General features: G+C 39.7%; 2 protein-coding genes across 4 annotated transcripts; one reads left to right on the forward strand and one right to left on the reverse strand.

Annotated features, from left to right (window-relative positions):
* The first annotated feature begins 6895 nt into the window (after window positions 1-6895).
* On the forward strand, window positions 6896-11632 carry LOC135256659 (tissue factor-like). Its single transcript, XM_064338630.1, has 6 exons — window positions 6896-7240; window positions 7732-7846; window positions 9113-9306; window positions 9431-9612; window positions 10000-10165; window positions 10529-11632. The coding sequence occupies exons 1-6, from the start codon at window positions 7171-7173 to the stop codon at window positions 10672-10674; spliced, it is 873 nt and encodes a 290-aa protein (XP_064194700.1). The 5' UTR covers window positions 6896-7170; the 3' UTR covers window positions 10675-11632.
* Window positions 11633-12178: 546 nt separating this feature from the next.
* On the reverse strand, window positions 12179-27493 carry LOC135256658 (ATP-binding cassette sub-family D member 3). Of its 3 annotated transcripts, XR_010330483.1 has the most exons (24): window positions 27084-27493; window positions 24805-24841; window positions 24523-24621; window positions 23850-23938; window positions 23187-23256; window positions 22621-22718; window positions 22166-22289; window positions 21430-21486; window positions 20955-21097; window positions 20785-20854; window positions 20538-20607; window positions 20065-20162; window positions 18553-18644; window positions 17919-18007; window positions 17692-17764; window positions 17434-17497; window positions 17087-17164; window positions 16550-16615; window positions 16149-16238; window positions 15028-15147; window positions 14869-14899; window positions 14502-14606; window positions 14064-14120; window positions 13264-13345 (listed from the first exon to the last, which is right to left on the reverse strand). XR_010330483.1 is itself a non-coding variant. In XM_064338628.1 (23 exons), exons 1-23 carry the CDS (start codon window positions 27191-27193, stop codon window positions 13268-13270), a joined length of 1977 nt encoding a protein of 658 aa, XP_064194698.1. In that variant the 5' UTR covers window positions 27194-27472; the 3' UTR covers window positions 12179-13267. The 3 variants fall into 3 exon arrangements, 2 of the variants coding, with proteins under 2 accessions (XP_064194698.1, XP_064194699.1); XM_064338628.1 differs by lacking the exon at window positions 14869-14899 and having other exon boundaries at window positions 12179-13345; window positions 27084-27472; XM_064338629.1 differs by lacking the exon at window positions 14869-14899 and having other exon boundaries at window positions 12179-13345; window positions 27208-27471.
* Window positions 27494-27498: the final 5 nt, after the last annotated feature.

Consider the following 27498-nt stretch of genomic DNA (forward strand, 5'->3'; position numbering starts at 1 on the left):
TAACTCCCAATTGAGGCAATGCCAATGTACCACCAGTTGCAGCATTTAACCTGAATTGTTTAATATCCAGCTATATAAACTGAACATATCCTAATATTATTTATTTATTTGTTTATTTCATAATAATCCTTCATAAAAGCTGGGCAGTGCTTTCTCATTGCGGCATAGCTATTCATTTCAATACAGAGAAATGCTGGGAAAGTATTTCTGACCAGGGATTTAATACCCCACACAGAGTTCCTGTTTCCTGTTTGGAGGTCAAAAAGTACAGAATAATATTTTCAAGCAATCGACTGTGCTCAATTCAGTACAGAGGCTGATGAGTAAAAACACTTTTTGTATGTTGGTGTAGACTGCACACATGCATTTCTCTTCAGAACAGCGATTAATACGTATTGCTGTTACACAGCAGTAGGTAGCGCTCTTGACACAGTAGGTAGCACTCTTGACAAGAAGGAAAACTGACTGGAAAAAACTGCATGGGAAATTATGCTGAAACAGTTGGACAGACCTCCCCCAGTGAAGCAGAAGTGGGGCAATGAGCACATATTTTATAATCTCTTTTAAATGAGAAAGTTTACTTGTTGGTTAGTCCTCCTGCCTTCTCTGTTAGATGCTTCCTCTCGGACCCGATACGGCAGTGCGGCACCTCTGAATTCCTGGCCGACCCTGCATCCAGCCCAAACAAAACCGAGCTTTGTTTCCAGCCGTCACGCTGGTGATCCCATTCCTGGAAGAGTTCCATAAAGATTTCTTCACCGGGGCCGGCCAACCCTGTGCAGTATGCTAGATGGTGTTTTATCCGAACAGTAGAGACTCTGGGGGGAGTCAACTCGCCATAAGCTACATGTTTCATACTCCTAAGTTGATTCTTCACTTGTGCTACTTAGGTATCTCTTGGCTGTTCTGTAGTGTCCATTTGTTTGGGAAATAACTTCCAGGATTTGGGTTCTTTTATGGTTTGCAAGCATGTCAAATGTAAACAATTATATAATTTGTAATTAAATAATTATATATTAATTTAGGAAATTACCCCATATACCTCGTAAGACAGCAACATCCATGAATGTCACTACAAACAAATGTGTTATATAAAGAATTTGTTACTGCTACTATCATAAAATTGCATGTGAGTGATATCTATGATCTAACGCATTCTTTGAATGTTTCTTATTTTATTTAGGCTTGCCTACTAACATTTAGGCTTCTGGTCTGCTCACGTTTACAGTCATCTTTTAATGAATTTAATTTTAAGTCACACAAGGTTACAACTGGATTTAAGTAGCCAGTAAATATTGTTCTTCCTTTTCTTTGTTAGTCATGCAGTCCTGTTATCTAAGTTCCTTTTTCTTCTGTTTCAATGCACTATAAAAATGAGGAATTTAACCTGGAGCCACGGCCAGGAAATAAATCTTCAACACACCAGAAGTAGGAACATTTCAGTATACCACGGAATTATCTAATCTTACAACCAAGTGTTTTGGGAATAAATTAAGAGGTCTAGTAAAAATAATAATCAGGCATGGCAAATCTAGCTACATATGAAATTCATTTGGACAAGCAGAAGTCTATACAAAATTTTCCTATTCGACTCAGTTTGTTCAAAGTTAAGGAAGGTGTGTTATATTATGTCGAATAGGGCCCACTGGGTTCAGACGCGTCATGCCCATTCAAGCTGGGGGGGCCCGTGCCCCACCAGATTTTTGATATCTGGTTTTTTTTATATATTTTTATTTTATTTTATTACTATTATTTCTTATAATATGTAGGTATGATCATTTTATATTATGAGTCAAATGTATTCTTCTAATTATGTCATAGATCATACCTCAAAAAGTCACACACCCCCTTTCCCTATAGTATTGGTTTCTTTCAAAAGTTGCAGGATGAAATCTGTTCGGAACAGCAGGTACGCACACACACACACAGCACTCTGTTGCGCATCAATTCTGGAGGAGATGTAGGCTACAGCTTAACGGTGTGTTGCTGGAGTGGTTAGTATTAATCCCTTTTTCAAACATGTGAAAATGAAATGCAATTAGTTATACACGCTTAATTGCATTTGAGCAATATAGGCATAGTTTGCTTTGCAAGATAGTTGGCTAGTACCAGCTAAATTTAGTAGCCATCCCTCAATCCGGTGGTTTAGCCTTCTGGCTCACTAGCTAGTCGTGACTTGTGATAGCATAGCATCCTGTGTGAATCTTATGGCAGTGAGCTGACAGTTTTTACCACCACTATCACAGGTTATAGTTAGCAAAACACTGAATTCCATTTGATATCTCCAGGTCAAGATGCAGAGGAAAATCTTGTCATTCTTTAAGCCCCAGCCCTGTCCTCAGTCAGGAGGTTGATAGTGCAAGAGGTAGATTATCCTAGGTGAGATTTATAGTGATAGGCTATTTTTCCTTAATGGAAATGTATGCAGATTTAATTGAAAGATTTGTTCCCTCTTTCATATGACCGTTTCAGACCAATCAAGGGATGATGATGATGATCAGGCAGATAAAGTTTCCGATCTGTGTGAAGCCGGTAAAGCTAAGTGAATAGCCTAATGATGATTCTCACAACAACAACATGATGATGATGATGATGATAATAATAATAATAATAATAATAATAATAATAATAATAATAATGTTGTCAAAGTACTGTGTAAGAGGCAGTCAATTAGCCTATTTGGTGGTAATAGAACAAAGTGAAGCGTCATTATTTTCTTTTTTTCTGGGGAAGGACCCCATGCCCCCCACTCTAATTGTGCCCCCTTGCACACCTAGGGAGTCAATATGTTCCCACGCTGAATATATTTTTAGGCTCGATATAGGCCCACAATTCATTCTCTCCTAAAAGCAAACTAAGCTCTCTAGTCTCTTTTCAGTTGTCAGCTTTTGTCTGCTAGTTTAGAAAAAATAACGAAGCAAGCACTTTAACACAATGTTGGGTCAGACATCTGAGGTAAGCTCAAATACAAATCCCTCAGATGCCTCTCCCCCTTCTGACTCAGGGTTACTATATGTCCAAATTGTCTAGCATGTTCTGAAGAATAATTGTCCAATATTTACATATTTTGAATTTTGTGTCCCCTGTGCTTTATGATAGATCCTCCCTTTAAAATGAGCTCACCTTATTTTTTATGGTTAAATTATATAACTGAGTACAAATCACTGGGGTCCTAATTGTTTAAAGTGCAGATCGCTTGATCACTGAAACCATTTGTGGAAAATAAAAATGAGTTCAAGGATAAAGTAAATGGTAATGAGTCGAACTGACATTTATTAAATTTATGGGGAAAATTAAAGACTAATCGCCCAAATCATACTGCTAGGGGTAGTCATAGCTCAGTAGTGAACGAATATCCACGTTTTTGTGCCTCATGAATCCTTTAACATTACAAATAAAACCACGGATTTCACGAATGAGCCAAGCCGTCTTGGAGGGAATGAACGAGCTTGGATACGATGTGTAATCCCAGCGACCACACGGTGGAACAACTTGGAATTCCAGGGAGACGTTTATGACATCATTTTCTACCCTGAGCCTCGGCACATTTGAGCCGAAAAGGTAACAGTGGGTCAGCGCTAAACAATGATTAGCACATGTGGACTGATACTTGAAATGCAGCCCTTTATAGCAGCGCCAATACGCAGCCTGTGCTACCATGCCATGAGTCACCACGCAATAATTATTTCTGAACACTTAATAAGTCTAGGCCAACTATGCACCAAACAAACGAGCTTGTGCATTTCTTTGTAATGTTGGTAGCCTATTACTTTAGAAACCTATTTAAAAAAACAATCCGGTTGAATATCTGAAATGTATTTTGATTTGGTATTACTGTCGTAGAACTAAAAATGTGTGTGTGTGTATTACGTTATTGCTCTAACTTTTATAAAACTATCACTCAGGCTACATTCGTTTGATTTAGCCGTTTGACAGAGGGAAAAAACGATACATATTCCGACGTTGGACGCACGGTTTCCTAAGTTCCTCTGATTCATTTCGTAACATACAAAAAATTGTCCACATTTCTAAGTACTTTTACAAACACAGCCACAAGCAACTCTACACTGTCGGGATCTGCATTAACTTACACCGTAATGGGAAATGGTTGTCTGGTTTGAAGTCTGGGTATCCTATTGCTAGTGAGCCAACTTGTTGGTATTCCTGGAACCTAGGAGAAAGCCAAACCTCATTTCTCATACAACCCCAGTACTACACGCACATAGATGTAGGCACAGTCTCTGAAGTCTCGGATGGACTCAGAACACATTCACCATCTGTTCTGGGAGTGCACTGTGGCTAGGCGGGTCTGGGGCCCTGTTGTTTCCTCTGTCTCCCAAAACAGGTTGCTGCCAATGTCCTCCCTGATGGCTGAGAGAGTCCTCTACGGTCCCCGAGAGGGACTCAAGACCAAGGAGCTCCAACGTCAGTGGGGGATCATCAACACCATCAAGCAGGTCCTGTGGGAGACGAGGAACATCAAGGTCTACCAAAAAACAGCAGTAGACCTGATCACTCTCCAGAGGAGGATTCAGAACCTCCTCCAGGACGGCGTTCTGGTGGACTGGCGGAAAAACAAGGACCTGGCAAGAGAGAAATGGGAGGTGGACAACTGGAAAAAACTAATCATATAGTCCACCCCCCTAGGAGGGGCACCCGCTCTTCACCCCATTCCCGAGCACACCTATTGTTGTTTTTTATCTTAAGAATGTCAATTTTATGTGAAAAAAATGTCTTAAAACAAGTATTGTCTTGGTGTTAGTATGGCTGTATGTATTATTGATTTGTAAATAATGTTTTCCTTTTGAGTGTTTTCTTGTTTTGTAAATTATGTGAGGGTCTATGTTTAAATGTGTTTTTTGTCTCCTTTTGATCTTTTAAAAAGGAATGTGTTTTAAATGTAAAAATGTAAACAAAAACCATTAAAGATACATTCTCAAGTCTCAAATCAAGTAGCCATAGTTCTTCAAAACACAGGACTACGTCATAGGTAGACAACACTTTTAATTTCATAAATAAAATTTGGTCTACATTAAATAATATGAGCTTATTTATTGTGTATTATAGCCTACGTAGTGTACAAACATTCTAACTGATCTCTAAAAATAAATATTAGCCTAATTACGATCTAATAATATTGTAGTGAAGGTGAATTATCTCTTTGCAGTTGTAGAATGGAGAGTATCTCCTTTCTACTGGGTGTATTTTAGCATAGGCTATATGTTTCTTCAGCATCGCAACATACGGGCCTTAAATTGTGAAAATGGGTATCCTATAATAGACTTGTCCTCAGCCATTCTAAATTCCCATGCAACTCCGATCTTAAAGCACTGCGATCTGAAGGAAAATTGTAGCCTATTGTAAGTCATTGGATGTCCTCTTAGAATTTTATTTGATGTCATGATATCGTTCATGTATCTGAAAGTTATAACGAAGTTTCAGATACATGAACGTTGCTGACAGTTGAGGTTATAGTTGATAGTCTGTTTGATTAATGCGAATATCAGTAGGCACATTTTGTATTATCTTGTAAATAGGCCTAAGGCAGCAATTGTAAAAATAAATAAATAAATAAAATGTAGCTACCTTTTAAATGAATCGTTGTGAATACGGTCGAATACAGATTCTAATTATAATATGGTCTGAAAAGCTATGAGACCCATCCTAATTAGCCAGCAGTTTCCCCGTAATCTCCCCTCACATTCGTCTCACTTGTTATCAAGCAACAAGTCCACGTTTCACTGATTCAGTTCAGAGGCAGTAGCCTACCATTAAGTTTGGCAACTAGCCAATTGGCAACAGAAAATAATTTTTTAATGAAGTCAGATCATTTGACAGACTAAGTATTATGTAGAATATCCTAGTCTATATGCTTTTGGTTTACATTGTATGACCCGATAGAAAACGGGAGCAGTCTAAATAGTCTACATTCCGAAGTAATGGCGCAGACAGGCTATCCAGTTTAAACCTGGTGGATACCTGACTGGTTGTTTTTGTCGAATTCGAGAATAGTTGGCTACCAAGATTAGATAAAAATCCAAATCTTCAACAGTCGTCCTTACCCTACTGAAAATTCAATTTTAACAAGCCTAACCTGCCCTTAAGTTTTCAGCAGGGTAAAATAGGGTAAAATAAGGAATATCTCCATAGGCCTACTATTACACAATAGGTCTATTATACTGTACATTCTCCCAACAGCAGGTGTTTTGTAAAAATCAGGCAGCCTTTTGGGATACAAAGAGATGCTGACAACTTTTAAAAAACTCCACATCACTCTCAGAAATAAAGGTGCGGTTGTACATTTTTGTTAATCAAGGAATAGATTTCCCCAATGCATGCTGAAAGTACAACTTATGTTCTATTCAGGTAGGCTACTAATAAGTAGGCTACCTTTTACAAGCAAAAAAAGGTCTAAGTGAATTATGCATTACTGATTAGGGTACAATTGTATGTGTCTATAAGGATAGCCTATACCACCACAGTGACAACCGCTTGTATCTTTTCAGGCACTTTTTGGTAGGCTTTTTTCTGTCTAATAGTACATTAACGCCGACCTAGCCTACTTTTTTTTTTTTTTTAATTTAATGCAATCAACGGATACCTGTCAACTGGAAGTAAATGACGTTACAACAGAATAAATTTCTGTCGGGTCCCAACGTCTAGGCATACGAAAAAAGCATTATGGCATTACGTTCCTAATGCTCCATGTATTCTCCCGTCTCGCAGGTGTGGTATCAACTTCTTTATTCTGAGTCCGGATGACCATATTTGGCCACCTAATATGCAGTCAAATTTCGCGACTGCGTGCTCAGCCAGTGACCGAACACTCTTTAGGAGGAGACAAAAGTGGGCAGGAACAATTATTCTGTGTGGGCAGGAACAATTATTCTGTGTGGGCAGGAACAATTATTCTCTGAGACCTATGTGACTCATGTAGGCTGTGCTATAAATCTGTTCTTCTAGCGATACTTCGATAGTGTAGCCTAATTGGACCCGATTCACCGTAAATTGCCAGGTCTCGGCATTTCTATTTCATAGAAATATAGAACCAAACAAAACTTTTAAAAACTCTAAACTCTTGCAAAGATAACCGTTTTAGCAACCGTGAGCAAGCTGAAACATTCGCTTTCGTGTGGGCCAGTTTACTTCGCTTTGGGAATATACAATACGATGGAGGCGAGGACGTGCATTGCCATTGGATTACTTTTATTTTCATTCCATCTCGCGGGAAGAGCTTCGGGTTAGTACAATGTCTTAATACATTTTATTGGCTTCAAAATGATTTAGCCAGGGATCATTGCGCAGAATTGTTGTTAGGGTGGTAAAAAAGAAGAAAAAAAAAAAGATTCCACCACGGTAATATGTAGGGTAGGTTATTAGTCGAACGAATTCAGTATGTTCCATAGTTTATCAGTAACCAGATAACATCGGAAACACGATGAAGTTTCAAAGTTCCCATTGGACAAAGAAACGTTGTTTAAAAAGAACGCCATGCTGTTTGAACTTGTAGATGCTATTCTCATTACATTTGCAAATTGTGACCAACCTATTCGATGTAGACTATGTCTTGCAATGCAGTTTGATGAGAACTCCCACACTGAAAACACGTTGAATAGTTTGTGCGTTTAAATGACCATTTATATGTCAAATGATACATAACAGCAAAATAATTTGACAAATAGCTAACATTTGTGCCAAGTTGAACCTCGAACTTTTTTGTTGTGTCTACAGGTAACATCGATTTCCCTAAGGCTCAAGACGTCACCTGGTCTTCATATAACTTCAAGACATTATTATCGTGGGGACCCAAGCCCACAGATTACTCGTACACTGTTGAATTCTATGGGTAAGTACAATTATTTCCAAATGATTGCGTTGTATTTGATTTTCTGTGCGTATTTGGCTTTTCAATGGGATAGAGCATATGGATCGTAATTATAAATCTACACATGGGCTACATTTTAACTACTTCAGACAGATCGATATCTGTTAGGTGCGTTTGTATATGCATACTAAACTAAATTAACCGTCTTAAACAGCTGTATATTTCCTTAACACAACGCAATACTGGCGTACCAACGACGACACGCAGACAATAGGCTATAAGGAAGTACTTATACCACTTTTTGACGGCAGTCGCGTTGCCATCGACATGGGACAAGTTCACTCAGTTTCAAGCAAGTTCCCGATTTGCACGCATCAAGATAGGAAGGGAGCCTTTCCCCAGACACGACTTGAAAGACTCATCCCAGTCATTGAATACCTGCCAATGTCCTGCTGGGATGAATTGTGGCAGCTACTTTGCATGCAGCACAATTCTTCACTAACCCTACAGAAAGAAAGTGTTCGCGATTTGACTGCGTAAATGAAAGAAGCACTCTCAAAAAGCATACTACCTTTGTGTTACAAATGAAGAATGCGTGTTACAAAAGTTAAATTTTTAACACAGTGTTGAAACTTAAGTAACACAAAATGTTTTGTCCATAACTATACGGGGTGGTGTGTTTAAAAATAGCACATTATGTGTTGTTTTTAACACCTTTTTTAGAGTGAAAGAGAAGAGAAATGACAATGAGGCCACTACTAACTAAAGATGCCATTGGTCACGGATTCAACTAACTACATGATTATTGTAATAAAAAAATATATTTTTTGGGGGGGCGGGGGTGGTGTTGAAAGAAAAAAAACAAAAATAAGCTGAAAAATTACATGTTCTTAAACAGATGCACGGATTCAACTACCTACATGATTATTGTAATAAAAAAATATTTGGGGGGGGGGGGTGGTGTTGAAAGAAAAAAAAAAAAAAGCTGAAAAATTGCTTTTTTCCCTTCAGCTATTACATTTTCAGTAGGACTATTTGAAACATCACTAATCAAGGAAGCCCTGACTAAACCTTACTGTACTCTAAAAATAGCGTGCATTTAAAAATAGCATAAATAGTTTTGGCGCTTATGTGTGTTGACTCCAGTGTGGATATCTACAATAATTATCACTTGCTTCCAAAGAATTGATAAAATGTCTTTATAAATTACTTTATAAATGAATGTGAAGCCCGTGGTTTACATCGCCTGACTAGTTAAAACTAGAGGATCACCTTTCTCCATTCCAGAGTGGGCAAAGATCGGGAAAGGAATCCACACTGCATCAGGACCAAAAATACAGACTGCGACCTGACCAGGATGCTGACCGACTTGAAGGAGACTTATTACGCTGATGTCCTGTCAGAACCAGAGAGGGGCGCAACCTCTGACATTGTGGAGTTCCCCCACACCAGATCTGAGCAATTCTGCCCATACAAAGACAGTAGGTGTCTTGATCCCAGTCTCCCCATCACCTGCTCACCTTTTGACACGCTACATTCTAAACAGTTTATTTATATGGTTTGTAGCTGACTTGTTCATTTTTTGTCTTTGCTGTTTTGTTACAGCTTTGATTTCAAGACCTGACTTCAAGATCGACGTAGACAAAGTCAAGAACAAGATTGTTCTATACATAAAAGACCCTATCTCTGCCATTTATGAAGGTGGTAGGCTGTTGAACATGCGAGACATCTTCAAAGATGACTTGAAGTACAGAGTCACCTACAGAAAGGCTGGAAGCACTGGGAAGGTAGGTTTCAAATAGAGAATGTCAATAGTCATCCATCCACTCTAATGTAATTCTAAAATTAAAAGTTAATCCTTGTAACAGCAACACTTGTATTTGAGTAGATCTGTCCAGATGTATGTTTGAGAGACATGCACTGTAAATTTGTCACTTTGTATTTACATTACATTACATTTATTTGGCAGACGCTTTTATCCAAAGCGACGTACAGTAAGTAGTCCAAAGGTCATTGGAACAGTATAGGATGTTATATGTGGAATAGTATAATAGGATACTTGTTGCAGTGCGTGAGGACATATGCAGTATGTGTAGATATGTATGTGTTACATATACACAGACGGTACACTATAAAAGCACTGAATATGACACGAAGGCTGTTCTGTTCCACAGAAAGTGCAACTGACAGACACAAGTCAGATGGAGCTGGACGCAGAGGGAGGGGAGAGCTACTGTTTCAGCGTGCAGGCCTTCCTCCCGTCCCGCAGCTTGGGGAAGCAGCTGGGGGAGATGAGCCGCACGCAGTGCTCGCCCAAGGAGCCCAAGTCCATTTTTGAAGGTACGTGGAGAGATCCGAAACAGGGCCCAGCGCTCTGTTAAGAACAGAAACTGGGGCGACATAGCTCAGGAGGTAAGACCGATTGTCTGGCAATCGGAGGGTTGCCGGTTCAAACCCCGCCCCCGCCTGAGAAAATAAACTGTATTATGAACGGGGCATGAAACAACTCGGCACTGAGTCAGAGGACATTAGGGCTGTTCATTAGCTCAGGGGGAGGCTCTGCATTGTGGTATTCCCAGCATTTCTATTAGCCAGCACAGCAACCGTCCAACTGTGTGTCATCAGGGTCACTTCTTCCAGCCATGCCCTCACCCGTTTCAGCCAATCACATGATCAGACGGTTCTGTCTTTTGCCTTCTCCAGAATATGGCCTGGGGGTGATCGTGGGAGCCATCCTGGTGCTCACGGTCCTGGTCATCATGGTCGTCGCCCTGATCGTGGTGTGCTGCCGGCGGCGAAGGGCGGCGGCCAGGTCAGAGAAGGAGGATGTGCTGCGGAGTCCAGCATAGGACAGCAGAGTGGGGGAAAGAGGCTCCGGGGAACAGCAGATCTTCCTTTTGGTCGATAAACACTGGAATCCCTTAATTCGGTTTCTGAGGACCTGCAGCTGAGTCTGGCATAGGACGGCAGAGTTGGGGCGGGAAAGAGGCTCCGGGCGAGAGCAGATCTTCCTTTTGGTCGATAAACACTGGAATCCCTTCATCCAGTTTCTGTGAAACTTGAACACGTTTGATTATCTTCACTATCAGCGCTGCGGCCATGTTTTTTTTTTTTGTTATGTATTACGTTTTTTGTACTTTTGCTTTTGATCTGTTATTTTAATGGAGAGTACAAAGAAACTACTGGAAATTTGTTTTTACACTACTTTCGCGCTTATGTTTATTATTTTAAAATGGCAACATAGCAAATTAATGTTGAATTTTGGGGGTTTTGTGAAAACGAACTCACCCTGATTAATATTGATATTCCGTATTTGTTTATAGACATCTATTAAGGGGCATTAATATATTACTTTGTTTTGAAATGTCTTATTTATATATTAGATGTATATTTTTGTAGGTATTTATTTATGAGATCTTCTAGATTGTATTTTCATACATGTGTTCTAATTATTAATATGTAGTATGGAGAATGTTGCGATTGGTAAATGTGTTAGAGTGTGTGAATGTGATTATGTGATTTCCTGTTTTGGAATTCCTGTTTTAAGTCAATGCAGTATTAAACTTTGTGGATGAGACCAAGAAGACAGACTCTAAAAAGAGACTACAAAGTGTTGATACAATCATGCCAACTGTACGCAGAGCATGCAGACCTGTTACTCTGGGTTGGGTCGAGACACTCCAGTAGATTAGGACGATAATTTTTCATGGACCACAAACTCACCACTCCTATCTGTATGTTCTGTCCATTTTGGACCCGTATTAGAAAATAACCAAGAGTGTTCACAAATAAATTGCAATGCATATGTTTGTCTGTGGGCTCGTTTCCTTTATATATATCAGACCTCTTCATCCGACGGGGGAAAAGTTTTACTGCACATTCCATTTTTTTGTACTTCCTTTCTAAGGGGAACGTTAAACAGAAAACAGATTTTTACAGAATTACCCAGTTGGGGACTGCCTATATCACTGCAAATGTTTCATTTTCCTTTGCATATATTTGTTGCAATAGTCTACCACTAGTGCCCTCTAGTGGTTATGGAACGTTTCACAATTTTATTTGCTTTTTAAAGGAAGCACGCCCAAGATGCAGAGTGGAATTTCATTATCAGACATTAAAAGGGAGTATTTCATGAATGGTCTACCAGCTCTGAAGGATGACTGGACACAAAAAGATTATGGGATGAGAAGACAGCCAGGTCATCTCTGTCTGTACCCCTCGCATTCCTTCGTAGACATTATGTTTACCTTTCAGGCAGTTCTGGCTTTATTTAATTACTTTAGGACAACGTGTCCTGTGACTAAGTGGGTTATGTTGTGAATAAGCCTGGTACACAAAACGGAACATACACCATTCATTTTGAACAGCTCCGAATGTACTTTATTAGCATGGCATTAATAACTCATTAACCAGGCAGTGTCAGTGACCTTGCACATAGACACTGGAGACATTCCAAGACAAAGCTTATGCGAGCGCAATGGCAACCCACCCTGATTCAAGAAAATGTGCTCAAGCTCCGTTGCTTAGAATGTCACAGAATGAGTAATTACACTGCACAAGAGGATAGCAGACAGCATGGTGCTAACATCACAGTTGCTGTCACGTTATTTATAAACCTGTGCCCTGGTTAGTCAGGTGGAGGAGCACACATCTTATCCTAATGAACTTTCACACACATTTCTGAAGCGATACTTGAGCAGACTTTGAGCGCAAGAGCCCTCTGGGGCCATAAGGACACGATCCTACATTCCTAGGTCTACAGAAAACAAATGCTTTTAAAAATATGATAGACAGAATTTTGGATTTTTAACATACACGATGAATGCTAGCAGCAATTATTAACAGCCATGTAGAGAATTAAATGTGGGTTGTTACCATGATAACTTCTAAGAGATGCCTCATTCGTTGAACCTCCTGTTACTTAAATACTTTATGATCAAACTGAACACACAAATAATTAGAAAAGAATGCGATTAGTGTACTATAACTGGGGGTCCACGCTAGCAGGAGGCCGGTTGCTGTCAGTATGAGATACACCTCTCCTAGCTGCCCTGCAGTACTGTGTGGACTCAGGGTGTAAAATAGTCATGCAGTGGTAGGTGAATACATCAAAGGAGTGTACAAGCACCAGTTACAATGCTCTTCACATATCCATGGATGGCACAGAAATTCAATTTGGGGAGAGAAATTAACTTTTTTCCAAAAACAAATTACAGGATAAAGATAAGAAAAAACAATCTCACACAATCAAACATTTTTGTTTTAAGCTCTCAGAGCACATATTGAGTGGATTAATGCATTTTTGAAGTGTACAGTTTGTGTACAGTTTACATTTGGTTTAAATAGCGTCAACCTTTAATGTGAAGCATATTTTTTTGGCAAGAGGCATGAACATACAATTTACTCATCTCCATATGGATCACCAGAAAAGGAACACACCCGTTATGACCCAAACTCCACCGTCTCCTCTGTAATGGGTTTGAACTCGTAGTTCCCCCTTCCATCCATATGCAAGTAATACTGCCAAAGAAAGAAACAAGGAATTTTACATCTAAATCTTAAAATCGTTGAATAATCAAATTACCATTGCATTACAATACAGGCATTTGGCAGACACTCTTATCCAGAGTGACGTACAACGAAGTGTATAACCATAACCAGGAACAAGTGTGTCGAAAACCCTAGAGAGAAGTTCCGTTCCAAGTGCAGGGAACAACGGCATAGTTCAACTTGGACCCTGTAGGTTAAACTGATTAACACTAACACAAACAAGAACAGCAACAACGCAGTCTATGCAAAAATACAAGCAGTAGTTAAGACGTGCATTAACTAAGTCACCTAAGAAACAGCTACCTAGTTACAACCCTAAGCTTACAGTCAATTTAGAGATTACAGGGAGGTAAGGAGGGATGGGGAGAGGTGCAGCCTGAAGAGGTGAGTCTTCAGTTGTCGCAGTTACCAGAAACTCACTTCGAAGCGGTTTATTGCATGAACAATGTGCATTTGAACTAACAACCCAGAAACCAAGTACTCTTCTCTATTAATGTAACAGTGGAATTAAATACGTCAGAAATAAGTTGCATAGGACATCATTGATTGTTGGTGAGTCACATCTTGAAATGCATACCTAATCTGTTTTCTTGCATTTTCTAAATTAAACTTGATAGTTCATTATGGCACTATGAAGTGTCTCGTATACCTGACTACAAGCACATTTATTATTAGCATGCAGTCTCACCTCATGGTGTTTCCATAGAGACTTTCTGTGAGAAACTGTGAACAAAGTAATGCCAACCTGAAAAGATAAGGGAAAAGAAAGTATTTATGAGCAGCAAGCCTCATATATCAATTAAATGAAAGAAAAATGTGTGCACTGCTACACTATAGCATTCATTTAAATCTGTTAATATGCACACCTGATATCACACTGATAGATTTCAATGAGTTTGTTATAGGATTACAAGCTTAACATACTGTTTGTCATACCGTTTATTTATTTTATATTAAACAACTGTAATTTTGAACATTCTCTGATAGTGTACCTTTTAACCTGAGTCCTGCTGAGGTGGGTTCAAACAACCACCAATTAAAAAAAAGAGAGTAAGCAGTGGAATGATTTCACATGTAACCAGGACAACCAGCTACAGTGCACTGTGGCGGTGTATTGGGAGGTTACCTTCCTGCAGTGGTTGTAGATGTAGTCCTCCACATCCACACTCACTGCGCTGGTGCACTCATCCAGGATGGCGAACTGGGGCTTGTGATAGAACAGCCGTGCCATCTAGAACACAGCGGTAACGGGGAGTCAACACAAGACCCGACTCCAGGAAGCACATAAAATACTGAGAGGAAGTGACATTAATACCACACCCATTCCCCTTAACCTGTGCATGTTGACAGTACTGATGAATTACGTCATTCCCAAACAGAAAGTGCATAACATTAATGCCCCTCAAAATCATGCATGGTGAAGGTTCTGACTAAACTCAGTATTCCCATTGTTAGGTTGCCAGTGAAAACCACCCAAAAAAGAATATTCTTACGAAAGGCTTTCAACCCTGCAACCCACTGGACCTGGATTCATAATTTAAATGTCAGCCAATATATGAATATATGTGTATATGTGAGTAAATATATATTATCACCTAAACTTAGGCCTGGTTAGGAGCTTAGCTCCCTGACTATGTCCATTTGTAACTTACAGCCATCCTCTGTTTCTCCCCACCGCTGAGGACATCCATCCAGTCCCGCACCACGTCCCAGCTGCCCTCCCTTTCCAGGATGTGTCCCAGCTGGACATTGTCCAGGTATTCCTTCAGCACCTGTCCCAGGGGGCATAACACCACCCACATCAGCGCTCCATATCCAGCTGTCTCACTTGCTATATACACACACTCCCTTTATCTGCCTGTGCTTGCAACAAAATGTTGGATTAGTCAGAATCATGTTCATTTTGATTCATTTGATATTTAAAAATAGTGCAGTTCCTAAAATCCAATATTCAAGTAATATAACTGAAGTCTAAACATAATGTTCGACAGTCTAATATGACTCACATGCACAAATGTGCATGCACACACATACATTTCCATTAGGTAAGTGTTGTGAAAGTCACGGTGTACAGGCACTTTCCTTTGCTTACAGGATAAAGGTCATGACCTCATGCAGTGGAAGGAGTTATGGAAGGAGTGGCTGAGGAGAGTGAGGAGAGTTGCAGAGGAGGAACTAGATGTAGCAATGTCAATTTTGAAGCAGTATTTTGAGTTTAGTTGGATAGCGTGTGGGATTGATTTGTTGAAACTGTTTGATATGGCCCAATTTATACAACAAAGGGTGACTGGCCTTTTTGTACCACCCATCTGGCTGTGTGCTGTTCATTTCCTAGCGCTTTTTGGCGAAGTATGATGTAGAAATCTCAAACACAACAAAATCAAACTCAAACACACCAGGTGGCTATACACAAGCAGAGAAGTTTTCTTTTGGTTTTTTTAAATAGTTTTGTTCTTAGTGGCCATGATTGCAGTTTCGCGTTTATATTTTATCCTGAAATAATCTTAAAGTGCCTATCTGTACGTTTTCGGTTTTGGATTAAGATTTAGCAACTGTGGTCACTGATGATCACAACAGTTCATTTTCATACTCCATACTATCATACTGGCTTCTTTCATGGTCCATATTCCACACACCTATCCACCCACCCACGCACGCACACATCACTTAGACCATTCTATTTTGGCAGCCAGACCTGAAATTTACACACCGTGGGAACATAACAGCACTGACTGGGTGTAAAGGCTCTGTTCGACCACAAAATGAAACATACCTGATCAGAGATTCCTTTGCTTTTCTGGTCACTGTGTGTGTCTGGATAGATCACCTGATCCCTCAGGGAACCCAGGGTCATGTATGGCCTCTACAATGAGTTGGACACTTAGCAATTTTCCCCAAATTCAACTCTTTTAACAGGTACACTGTTACCTGAGGAATATAGTAATATAGTACAATCATAAAGCAATGGAAATGAACCATGTTTTGAGATCATGACACATGCATTATTACCAAGGGAAGATCACAATAAAGAGAGACTGATGTTGCAAGGATTCCAACAGATTAAAGTACTATGTAAGGTAACAATCAAGTCAAAGCCAAGGCAAGAAAGAGACTGTTCCATTTCCTATTTTTGAATGAAGAAACTGCCGGAATGAAGGATCTTTTTTGTCTTACCTGGGGAACGTAAAACAGCTTTCCTCTCTCTGGTTTTGTGAGCCGGCCTCCAAACAGGGGCCAAAGCTGATAAACAGTTGGACATTTTCAATATTAGGCAACTGTACAACCTTTTTTACAACCACTTTCAGACTTCAGCAAACACTGTAGTCATTTACTTCATGCAAACAACAAAGACATTACTTTCAAATTACAGCTAGAGGACAGCAGTAAAGGAATTGGTGTGTTGTGTCAGAGATTGCATTGGGTTTTTATTTTAATTCAAGTGCAAGTTCATTTTATGTGAAGTAACCATTTATTTATCCATTTTGCCTTACCGACTTTAAGCTACGACTTTAATTTCACACAATATATTTTCAGAACCAACCTTTTTATCACATAAGTTATTAAAATAAACACAATAGCAGCACTGAAATTCATAACTCAAAGAAAAGCTATACATTATTATCCCTGTATAACTGTCTTACACATCAAACTAAGGCTGAAATTGGTTTAAACTGGTCAAGGCATTTGTTCAGTTTTCAACATCATACTTGCCTCTCCTAGGACTCTGAAAAGTGAACTCTTCCCACAACCATTGGGACCACAGACCAAAACATTGGTCCCAGATGTTACCTAAGGGCAGGAAACATTCAGTTTGTAACACAGAAACCTGCACTTTGAATGTAGGCACTATGTCAACATTTGGCCTATCTTCTAGGTACAGCAATGAAAAACAGGTTTTGACTAAAAAACACAGCAAGTGCACTTGAGGTCACTACAAGTCACGCAGAGTGCTGTGCTGTTACATTTTATTTAGTCTGAAGAAGCTCTTACACAGAACAACTTACAATGGCCTTATTTTTCATACAATGAATGCAAAATATTAATAAATGTATACACACCTCTATGGCCAAATCTCTGATTAGAATATCTCCATTGGGTGTTGCTAAGGGTGTGTGCTCAAACCTACAAGACAAAAATGATTTAACAATCAAATAAATAAATAGATAAACAAAAGGTATGTATACTTCACATTCATTTATATATATGCTGACTTCCCTGTCACTCAAAAATATCAACAATATTTGTTTTATTAAACATTGAGAAATATTCATATTTAAGATAAGACAACATATCCATTTTTAACAATTAACACATACCTGATTATATTGTCTGCATTGATGATCTCTCCACTTCCTGGGACTAGTGTCATTTTTTGAGAGCCTTCCATTTCTAAGTGAAAAGAAACAAAAACCTTAAATACTTGAATAATTAAAATAAAACATGTGCCTTCCAAAAGAAATAATAATAACTTGATGTGGCAAGTATCTCCTGCAGTATAATCATGAATATACCCTGACCATCATATAAAAAATATACATGTTACCTTCCTCTTGAGATACCATGGTTCGCTCATATTTCCCAGCATTCAGTTCTTTAAGCACCTTTGTTAACTCGGTGATACGGGCAGTGAACCTAACAAAGAAAACAATCCCGTAAGTGCAAATCTTATTACACTATCTTATTACACTGGTCTTAAGAGCTCTCTCTTTCTAATAGTGTAAACTGCCAGAAATATCATACATATTGATGTTTTCAGACACTTTTCAAGTCAAAAAAAGGTAAACCTAATTGGCTGTAAACAGGCTACCCATTCATAGACCTCCTGGGGTGATTCACTGAGGCGATTAAGATTAAGTATGTGGCTCAAGAGAAATGTAACAAAAAAAACCTGCAGTGTTCCGGTAAGTGGCCAAACTCCTTTGTTAATACAGCAGACATGGTCAGTCACAAATAATTCACTATTCATTCATTCATTCCTGCTCCCTCACCCATCGCTGACTTACTACAAATCGGTCTCGCATTCGCTCATTCCATTCATTTGTTCTGCCACAGTTTATTCATTCATTGGTTCATTCATCCATTCCTCATCGCTCACTCACAGGCCGAATAACTGACTGACTCACTGAGTGAAGCGTGCCCGGCAGAAAAAAGCGAGTCGGCAGAGGCAAGAGGCTCACCCCGACAGCCGGGTCATTTCCCTGCCGGCCAGAACAATCCTCCCCAGAGCCAGAGACATGCTCAGCAGCATGCGGCCACTCTGGTAGTAGTCCTGCAAGAGAAAGGAGGCCATGAAAACAGAGACCTTTAGTGGTCGCCCAGGGAAGGGATACTCATATCTGCCACTCAAGGTCATAGTACTGCTGGCTTTCTTTTTCTCCTTTCTACCTTTCTTTTCAAGCATTTTTCAAATTAATTAATTGATTGATTATTATCACTGACTGGCCAGAGATTCCATTCACACAGCCTCTAAGGTTTATATCAGTCATTGATTAGAGGGGAAAACTAGCAGTACTAATGGCCTTGAGGGTCTGATTTGAGTGTCCCCGGCCTATGGGGTTCTCTGATAAATCATTTACATTCTTTAGGCATTTAGCAGACACTGAAGAAATTCAGGCTAAGTACCTTGGTCAAGGGCACAACAGCAGGGCCCCACCTGGGAATTTAACCTACAGCCTCAGAGTTACAAACCCAGGTAGCTAACTATTATGCTACACTATTGCCCTTATCACTAGTATAGCTGATACTTTGGGCTATCAGTGGATAAAACAATCTCAAAAGGACCACTAACAGTAGCCAAAGAGAAGAAGCAACTCTCTGTTCCTCCCAAATGCCTTCTACTGTCAAGGATCATTAAAACAATGCTTCAAGGCTTTAGCTTGAAATTATGCTCTGAATCACATGAGCTGAATGTCTTTCTAGAAGTTAATTACCATTTGAAGGTAAACCCTACAGGACTTCATAGTGCCTAACCTTATCTTCTCTGTTTCTCGTTCCATGCGGCTCCCGCCCCTTACCTCGCCCTGAGTGACGCAGCCTGGAGCTCCAGATCCATCACCTGGCCCCTCTAAACTACACTATACTGAACTATACCATTTTGTCTTCTATTCCTGTTAGCTATCACCGCACTTGTAACCTACTTAACCCATTTCATTTGCTGGGATAGATCCCTAGTAGCATTTCCACTACATTCCATTCAACTACTACTTTACACCAGGCTGGCCAGCTAGGTTCTTCATATTCTCGAGATTCCTTCCCATTGGGGAGTTTTTTTACATCCCAGTGGGGAGAAAATTGTTCTATCTATAATCTATAAAAAGCGCTATACAAATAAAATTGAATTTAATTGACTGTGGTCTGTATTAAATCAACATTTTTAACTTTACCAACAAGGAAACACAAGCATTACACTTTTCTGAATCACAAACTCAGTTTAGCAAGTTAGTTAGTTAGACTCCTGAACTTGCCAATCTGTGTTTGTGATGAAAGAGAAATGCTTGCTTTTGTTAGTACATCACTCATTGAACCCCAGCCTGTGTTCATTGGACCTATAAAGCACAAAAGATTTTTTCACAAAATCCTGCCAAGTCTGACCAATACCTACAAACTGGCTTTTCCTGTCTCTGCTGAAATATAGTGTGTATAAAAAGTGAAAAGAACAGTGCAATATAAACCTATATATAAACTCTCACCTCCAGCATCTGGGCGTGTGTGCTGTTCAGATGACGAGGATGGGAGTGGTCCAGGAATGGCCGGCTCACCACCAGATAGCCTACCACGGTCGCAAGGTCTACAGGTACAAAGAGGAATATTGCAGAGCCTTACAACAATCCTGTGGAATGACAGCTACTAATGAAAGGGTGACCTTTCAGGAACCAAAAAATATCAAAGACCCATTATCAAAGACCCATTTGATTTCAACCAATCACGGTAATTTGACTTGCTCATAGAAGCACTGACTGGCAGGACGGTAGTTCCATCCAGCCTATGATTATCCTGAAGACTCCAGCCACAGTACATTACCAGTCATAACGGAGTCATGTTTTTGGGGAGGGTTTTGTCTATTAAAAACAATATGCATGTTTAATTGTAGCATGTGCCAAATTAAATGTTAAAAATGTGAGCCCTTGACATCTTTCAATAATTTTACAACAGGCAGTCTTACACTTCGCAATGATACTGTCCACAAACCCCATGGAGAACCGGAAGAATATGAACTTGTGTAAATGATCAACCTGAAAAAAACAGGCAAAAAGATACATTAACAGTTTACCAACTTCATGATGCACTCCATTTTGAACATGGAAGCCACTTACCTTTAAAATTAAATGTTTGTACTGCGCATGTCATGAGAGGTATTCATTACTACTAGGTTCTGACAGACATTGTAAAAAGATAGCCCAAGTCCTCACCAGTTTATTGAAGGCTGAGTGGATCGTCTGCTTTTCTCTCATATTACCATTGTAAAAGGCAATCTCCTCACTGTTGGGGGATGAGAACTGTAGAGTCTTGAACCGAACAAAGCAATTTCAGCCACCTGATGTGGCATGTTAAAAAACTCAAGGGAATTTAGGGAGCTCACCTGTTTGTGATGAGACGCGAGTTGACGTATCTGTACTCCCCTTCATACCTCTGCTCTGTCACAGTCATTTTGCCAATGGGCCTTCTTAACCTTGTCAGTAACAGCCCAGAGACCAAAAGGTATGCCATCATGGCTGCAGGGCCCTTGATTTCAAAATAAGCCACAGAGAGACATGCGTCTTGCTCATGAAAAGACCCAAAGCTGAGGCCTTCCAGTGTAGCATATTCTTCGTCGAATACAGGACTTCATCAAGCACTAGTATGCAGTGAGTTAAGAACAAAACCATTATGCTTTTTATGGTATTTTACCAATTGCCATCATGAAACATGGGGAACTTCTAAACGAGTTCTGCATTAATATCAACAACATTGATAGCTTGGGTAATTTAAAAAAACAAAACAAACTGATGAAGTGGTTCAGTTCATGCTTAAAGTCTTGATTAATGCTCTCTGGTGGGGGAGGAGGTAAATCTCACCTGAGCACCGATGGCTGTCGTCAGCTTGAAGATGTACAGGCTGATATCAAGGAGGGGCTGGGGGAAAGAGGCATTTTAATTTTATGTGTTACAATAAAACACTAGAACAGCGATAGCTACCCTGATGCTGGGGAGCTGCAAAGGTCTGCTGGTTTTCATTGTTATCAAACAACTGAAAAAAAAGTGCTACTTGGATCTGGGAATGACAGGTAAGGCGATCGTTAAGGCAGGTAAGCAAACACTAGACAAAAAAACCTTAAGAAAAAACCACCTCTGAAAAGTGAATAAACTTTAAAAAATGGTGACACCAAGGCAATCTGTCTTCGGATGAAAAAAGATAAAAATTTTGTTTTAAATGGGCTAGAACAAGTAAAATAAATGATGCATATTAGCGCAAGGTCTTCATTTAGGCCATAAAAAATAGGTGGCACACAATATAATGTACACATAAACCCTAATGGTGTTCGTTGTTACTCTTAATTGACCATTTGCTCAATTAATGAATTTGATTACACAGTCAAGTCAGCTCACATGGCTTCCTGGGTCTGAGCTGTTTTCTGATGGTTTAGGTGGAAACCACCCTCCCCCCCAAAAAAACAAAAAAACACAGGAGACCTTTTGGCTCTCCAGGAAAAAAGTTAGCCACCCCTGTACTAAAAGATAGTGTATATTACATGTACATTACAAAAGACCTCTACAGCTGACAAGACTTATTTTGGCAGAAGCCCTACTGCACCTTGCTGAGGTTGGAGTATAGATCCACCACGCTGTTGCAGAACCTCTCTACATCCTGTGTGAGGAGCTGGTCTGCGTTTGCAATGCGGTTGTCCAGGTTTCCCATTTTGTAGTAGGTGTAGCCTCTGGGAAGAAAACAGCAAGTCTGTGATTGTTAGCAGCAGGAATCTGCTCTACCATCATCTCTGTTTTCAACACTAATTAGGGTTGTGCCAGTTTACTGAGAGTTGTTTATCACATTTCTTATCTCCATGACCTTGGACATAGACTTGGGTATAAGAGGGACATTCGTGATAACATGGTTTGAAGTCAAGCTAAAATAATCTGTAAAAAAGAACATGCCTCAAAATCAATTAACAATAAAAAACTAGTTTCATGTGGAAGTTGCTGACTGATTGACTGAGCATCAGGAGAGGCATAACTGAGGAAATATGGTGAAGGGCTGTTGAAATTTACTTCAAATACTCTTCATAGAGGTGCTTGCTGAGCCTCACACGAAAGCAAAGCTTCAGCTCATTCAAACCCAGCTTCAAGAAGTTGTTCACCAGTGCCATCTGAAATAGGAACATTAGGGAAATTACATGATTCTCAACTTAGGGGGAATGACATATGCCCAAAAAATGAGTATACTTCAGCGGCAAATATTTTTGCGAGCACTACGTATCATACAATGTCAATACTCTTCAGTTTCCACAAAAAAACCCTGACATGAGACTAAGTGAAAGGTTATTGACCATGGATGGCATCTTGTTACAATAAAATACAAAACAAGCTATAAAGAAAATATTTGCCAAACTAAACATTAAAAAATAACATTTACTCAATTTGTAAAATAAGCTGAATTCTCCACTACACAGGCTTCACATCACAATACAGTTATCTCTGCTTTTACAAAGCTGATCTAATACCCTAATAACATATTAAATATTTTCTAATTACATACCACTTTCAGGACTTTCTGAGTTCATGTCCAAACAGAAAGGGGATAAAATTTCAAAGGTAATGGTGAAATGCCAACTTACAAACGGCATGATTTTGATGAGGCTGAACAAGTGCCTCTTGAAATCTTTTATGCTGCGTCCGATAATTGCACTGCAAACCACAACATGCACAACACAAGCAGTCACCACACACAGGAAGGCAGATGAGACATGTCAAAAATGCAAACATGATTACAGTAGCTCGTGGGGAGAGCAAACAGTTCATGCAGCAGAAACTAGTAGGCTGGCACATCTATCCAAAGCAGCAAGCTATGTGACCCCGAAACCACAGTCTTGTGACTGAAAAACTGACAAAATGACAAAGCGTAGGGGCTTAGGGGTATTGCATGAGATGGATCTGTTATTACCAATTTTATAAATTATTAATAAAAGTTTCTTTATTGCAAAGCCACAGAATTCCGGATTAGCTCGTACAAGTATGTGCGATGCAATAACAGAAGAAAGGTAGTTACTTCAGTTACATCTCTACCAGTGCAGGTATCATGGTTCGACAATTACCGCGGGTATGACGGCAATATAGGAATAAAAGTGCTTCTTGAATAACTTCATTTTTCTGCTAATGATTCCACTGTGGAAGATTAAAAATTTAATTAATGTGAATATCATAAAGAAGATAGAATTTACAGGGTTAAAACTATATATAAAAACTCCATCATTAAAGGTCTTTGTTACGCGTATTATTACCTTTCTATCATGGTGCCATTCTGGATCATCCATACATCACAGTACGTCCGAGCCACCAGCATGACCGCGATGAGAAGCAGGTAGCCGGACTACGGTGGGAACAGGAAAATGAATACGATTTCAGCATTTTCCCCATTCATTTGTGTGCAGCATAAATCAGATTTTTCAGACATACCCACTACTAGAAAATGGTCTAGTAAAAAGCAATTACTTCATTGTCATATTAATTTCTTTAACATTTCAGGCTACACATATCAATCTAAATTGCCACCTCCTAGATTAAATATCATTTGAAAACTGATTACAACATTCTCTCTAGGACTACAGTTCAACATGTAGGCTTTAATTTGAGGCTAATTTAAAGATGAGATAATAAATTCAGTATGGATAGATTTCAGCACATTATACTAGCCTTTCTTGTTAACATAATCATTTTCATGCTTTTTCTGACCTGATTATGTGCCCTTCCTTTAGAGAAAGGGCACATATTTCTATGCTTACTTCATTAACGGAACCTCCTGAGCTAATACTGAACTGGTGTATAGAGTACTAAATATAAATATAAATAAATAAATAAAAAAGCATCTCTCACTACAACATCAGAACTCTAAAACAACCATGGACAGGGCTCCATGCCTGTAAAGCATTTCCTGATAAACTAGAAAAAACCCACCTCTTTGCAGAATATTCGTGGAACAATGATCCTCATGATCCGGCTAAATCGAGCAAAGAAGACTTTATCCACAGTTGCGCGGTCTTTCTTTCCATCATTCTGCTCATTGAAAAAACACACGAAAGGTTCAAATTTCAGCAGCCCATGCATCTCACTTTTATCTGGAAATTTTTACATTAAATCAGGTTACTGGAGCTCTTACAACCAATGTGTGTCAGCCACTAAGCTGGGTCTACACCACTTTTTCTTGCTCTTAAAAAGCAAAGCAAAAAAGACACTTACCTGGGGGCTCACCCGAACTTCCGGTACACCTTTCTTACTGTGGAGAAGAAAGACTGACTCATAAAATGCAGAAATCAGTCATAAATGCTCAGCTGTAGTTCACCAGTTTACCGAACATCATCTTGGTGTAACAGCGGACAGGATGTGGGTAAGGTATTATGAAGTCGATGGAACATAAAAGCTGTGATGATGACCAATTGGGGTGAGAAAAGTAGCAGACATTTTAGAAGCATCAATTTAGTGATATTCCACAACAACATTCATTTTCAATTCCAACAATATATGTGATTCGTAGCCATGGCGTATTAATGTGTTGGTGCTCTGCCCACAATGGCAACAATTAGGCTACTCGTAACTCCAGCTAGCCTGATTTCATAGATTTCGTTGTGAGGAGCATAAATGAAATCAAGTGTAGCTCAGCAGCTTTCTCTGCAAGAGTCATGTGTTTCAGCTCTTATGGCTTGGATAAACTGTCCCAAAAAAATACTGAAGAAAGAGCCTAACCTTTCCTTAAGTTTCGGTAGATACATAGTTGAGCCACCTATGGCTGTAGCCTTGGGTGTCAACTTTGATGGCTGTATTGAAAAACCTAAACCTCATTCAGAATGCAGCATTCATATTTTGACGAGAGCAACGAAGCATGAGCATATTACCACTGTGCTACGGTCACCTCTCTGGCTACCCACTAAAAGGACAGTTCACTTTCTAGGGCTTTTTTTGATAGTAGCCTACTTCAGTTTTAGTGTATGTTTGTGTGCATTTTTTAATGATATATATGCTTCAATTACAAATATAGTTACATTTACAGGTTTCTGATGAGCTGCTGGCTTTACAGTGGCTGGTACAAGGACATGTGAGAGTTTGTGGTCAAAGCAGCTCATCCATAGCATCCCACTTCCTCAGTCCCAGGCATTTTATTATCCCACCCTGGACAGCCACATCCAGCTTGCACTCAACCAGTCTTGCCTACATTTTAAAACAGTTTTTAAAAACCGACTGATTTCCCGTATTGCTCCCCATGAACCTAAATACATGACGTGAGCCAGAGGACGATGGGCTCCCCCTATCGCGTCTGGCTCCCCCCAAGGTCTCTTCCTATTAACAAAACAACCTGGTACAATAAACCAAACTACTTCAAAGAGAGAAGGCACAAGCTCAAGGTTATGCCACAAGCTACAAATGGCCCTATATTTGTGTACACTGCCTTGCAAAGGTATTCCAATAGGTATTCAATAAAGTATATTTTATTCAGACCATTGCACAATTTTCACTTTTTTGCCTTAAATCATTCATTGATGATAGTTCCATATAGTAAAAAAAATGTTATAAACCTAACCTGCTCCACATATTTGCAATCAAAACCAACTGGTAAAAGTATACTTGAAAATGAAATTAAAATGGAAATAATCTCAATAGCTATACAATGAGTTGACTGGGCTCTCTCTGTCTATGCACCACGGAACAATCTGTCCTGGCTTGCAATAGCTAAGTTACAGTACAACTTCAGCTTCAAAGCCCCGCAGTCACAGGAACCATGATTGAACAAATTCAAATAGCTGTGCAAATAAAAATAGATTGTGGTTAAAAACAGACTTTGAAACGATTCAATAATGAAGACGTGGGTCGCCGGCGTTTATTGACCTGTACGCGCGCAATACGACCTGTGGAAGTGAGGATCATTGTAATAACTCATTACAGAACGATCAATGAAATTGGGGAAGTAATGTCAGCATAAATCTAGCGCAAAATACGATTCTGCACAATCCATACGTCCGACCTTTACGCCGACCTCAAAATAGTATATCCTTTCTGCAACCACTGGATTGTTCTCACTGAGACGCGGAGCGCGTAGGATAATTCCCCATATTCGTGCGCTCTCCTAATCACACAAAGTTGCGTCGACACCGCTCATATCAACCATAGAAACCCACTGCATCTCGCTACATTCGTATAACAGCCTTGCAAATTAGATCCTATTCCGCTCACAGCCTTTGCAGTAATATTGGTGATCTAAATTTGGAAGAGTTGTCAGCGTCCCCAAAGCATTTTGGCCACTTCGTAAAAATAATGTGGAGCATGTGTTCGCAAGTGTGAAAAACAGGTCCGACAGTCACTCGTATTTGCGTAAAAAGTAATCTATTCACTCACAGTCGTTCAGGATGGATTGAAATTATTGTTCCGTTCCTGTCTCTTTTCTTTTTAGGTTACAAGACCACGGCCACATTTGGGGATAAAGTGTCATATTAAAAAAAAATCATATTTAAGGCTGGGCTACATACCTGTTTAACTTGGCCGAACGTCGCCTTTGTTTTAGAAAATACAAAAGCAGCAATACGCCCCCAGCTATGGAAGAGTTCTTAGTTGTCAAGTATTTACTGACCAACGCCATGTTCCGATACTAACCGTGAACTTCAACCGTAGACGCGTTGCAGTTGCAAGACTGAAAACACGCCCTCGGGCAATTTCAACAGGTCAGAAGGCAGAAACAAAAAGCTTCTCCAGATATTAATTGATAGACGAGGGAACCACGCATGGTTTTCATAAAAGTCTGACCGTCTCCTTGGAGCATACAGTTGCGTGAGGGGGGGGGGGGGGGGGTTAATACTTCATTCAATAGCTCATGCAAGTCCCTGTCCGTGTACGGACACGTTGATGACCCCTGCTCTGGACCTAATTGAGTGCCCCTAGCCCGAG

The sequence above is a fragment of the Anguilla rostrata genome, chromosome 6 (assembly GCF_018555375.3).
Source record: "Anguilla rostrata isolate EN2019 chromosome 6, ASM1855537v3, whole genome shotgun sequence".
In the NCBI taxonomy this organism is placed as follows: domain Eukaryota; kingdom Metazoa; phylum Chordata; class Actinopteri; order Anguilliformes; family Anguillidae; genus Anguilla; species Anguilla rostrata.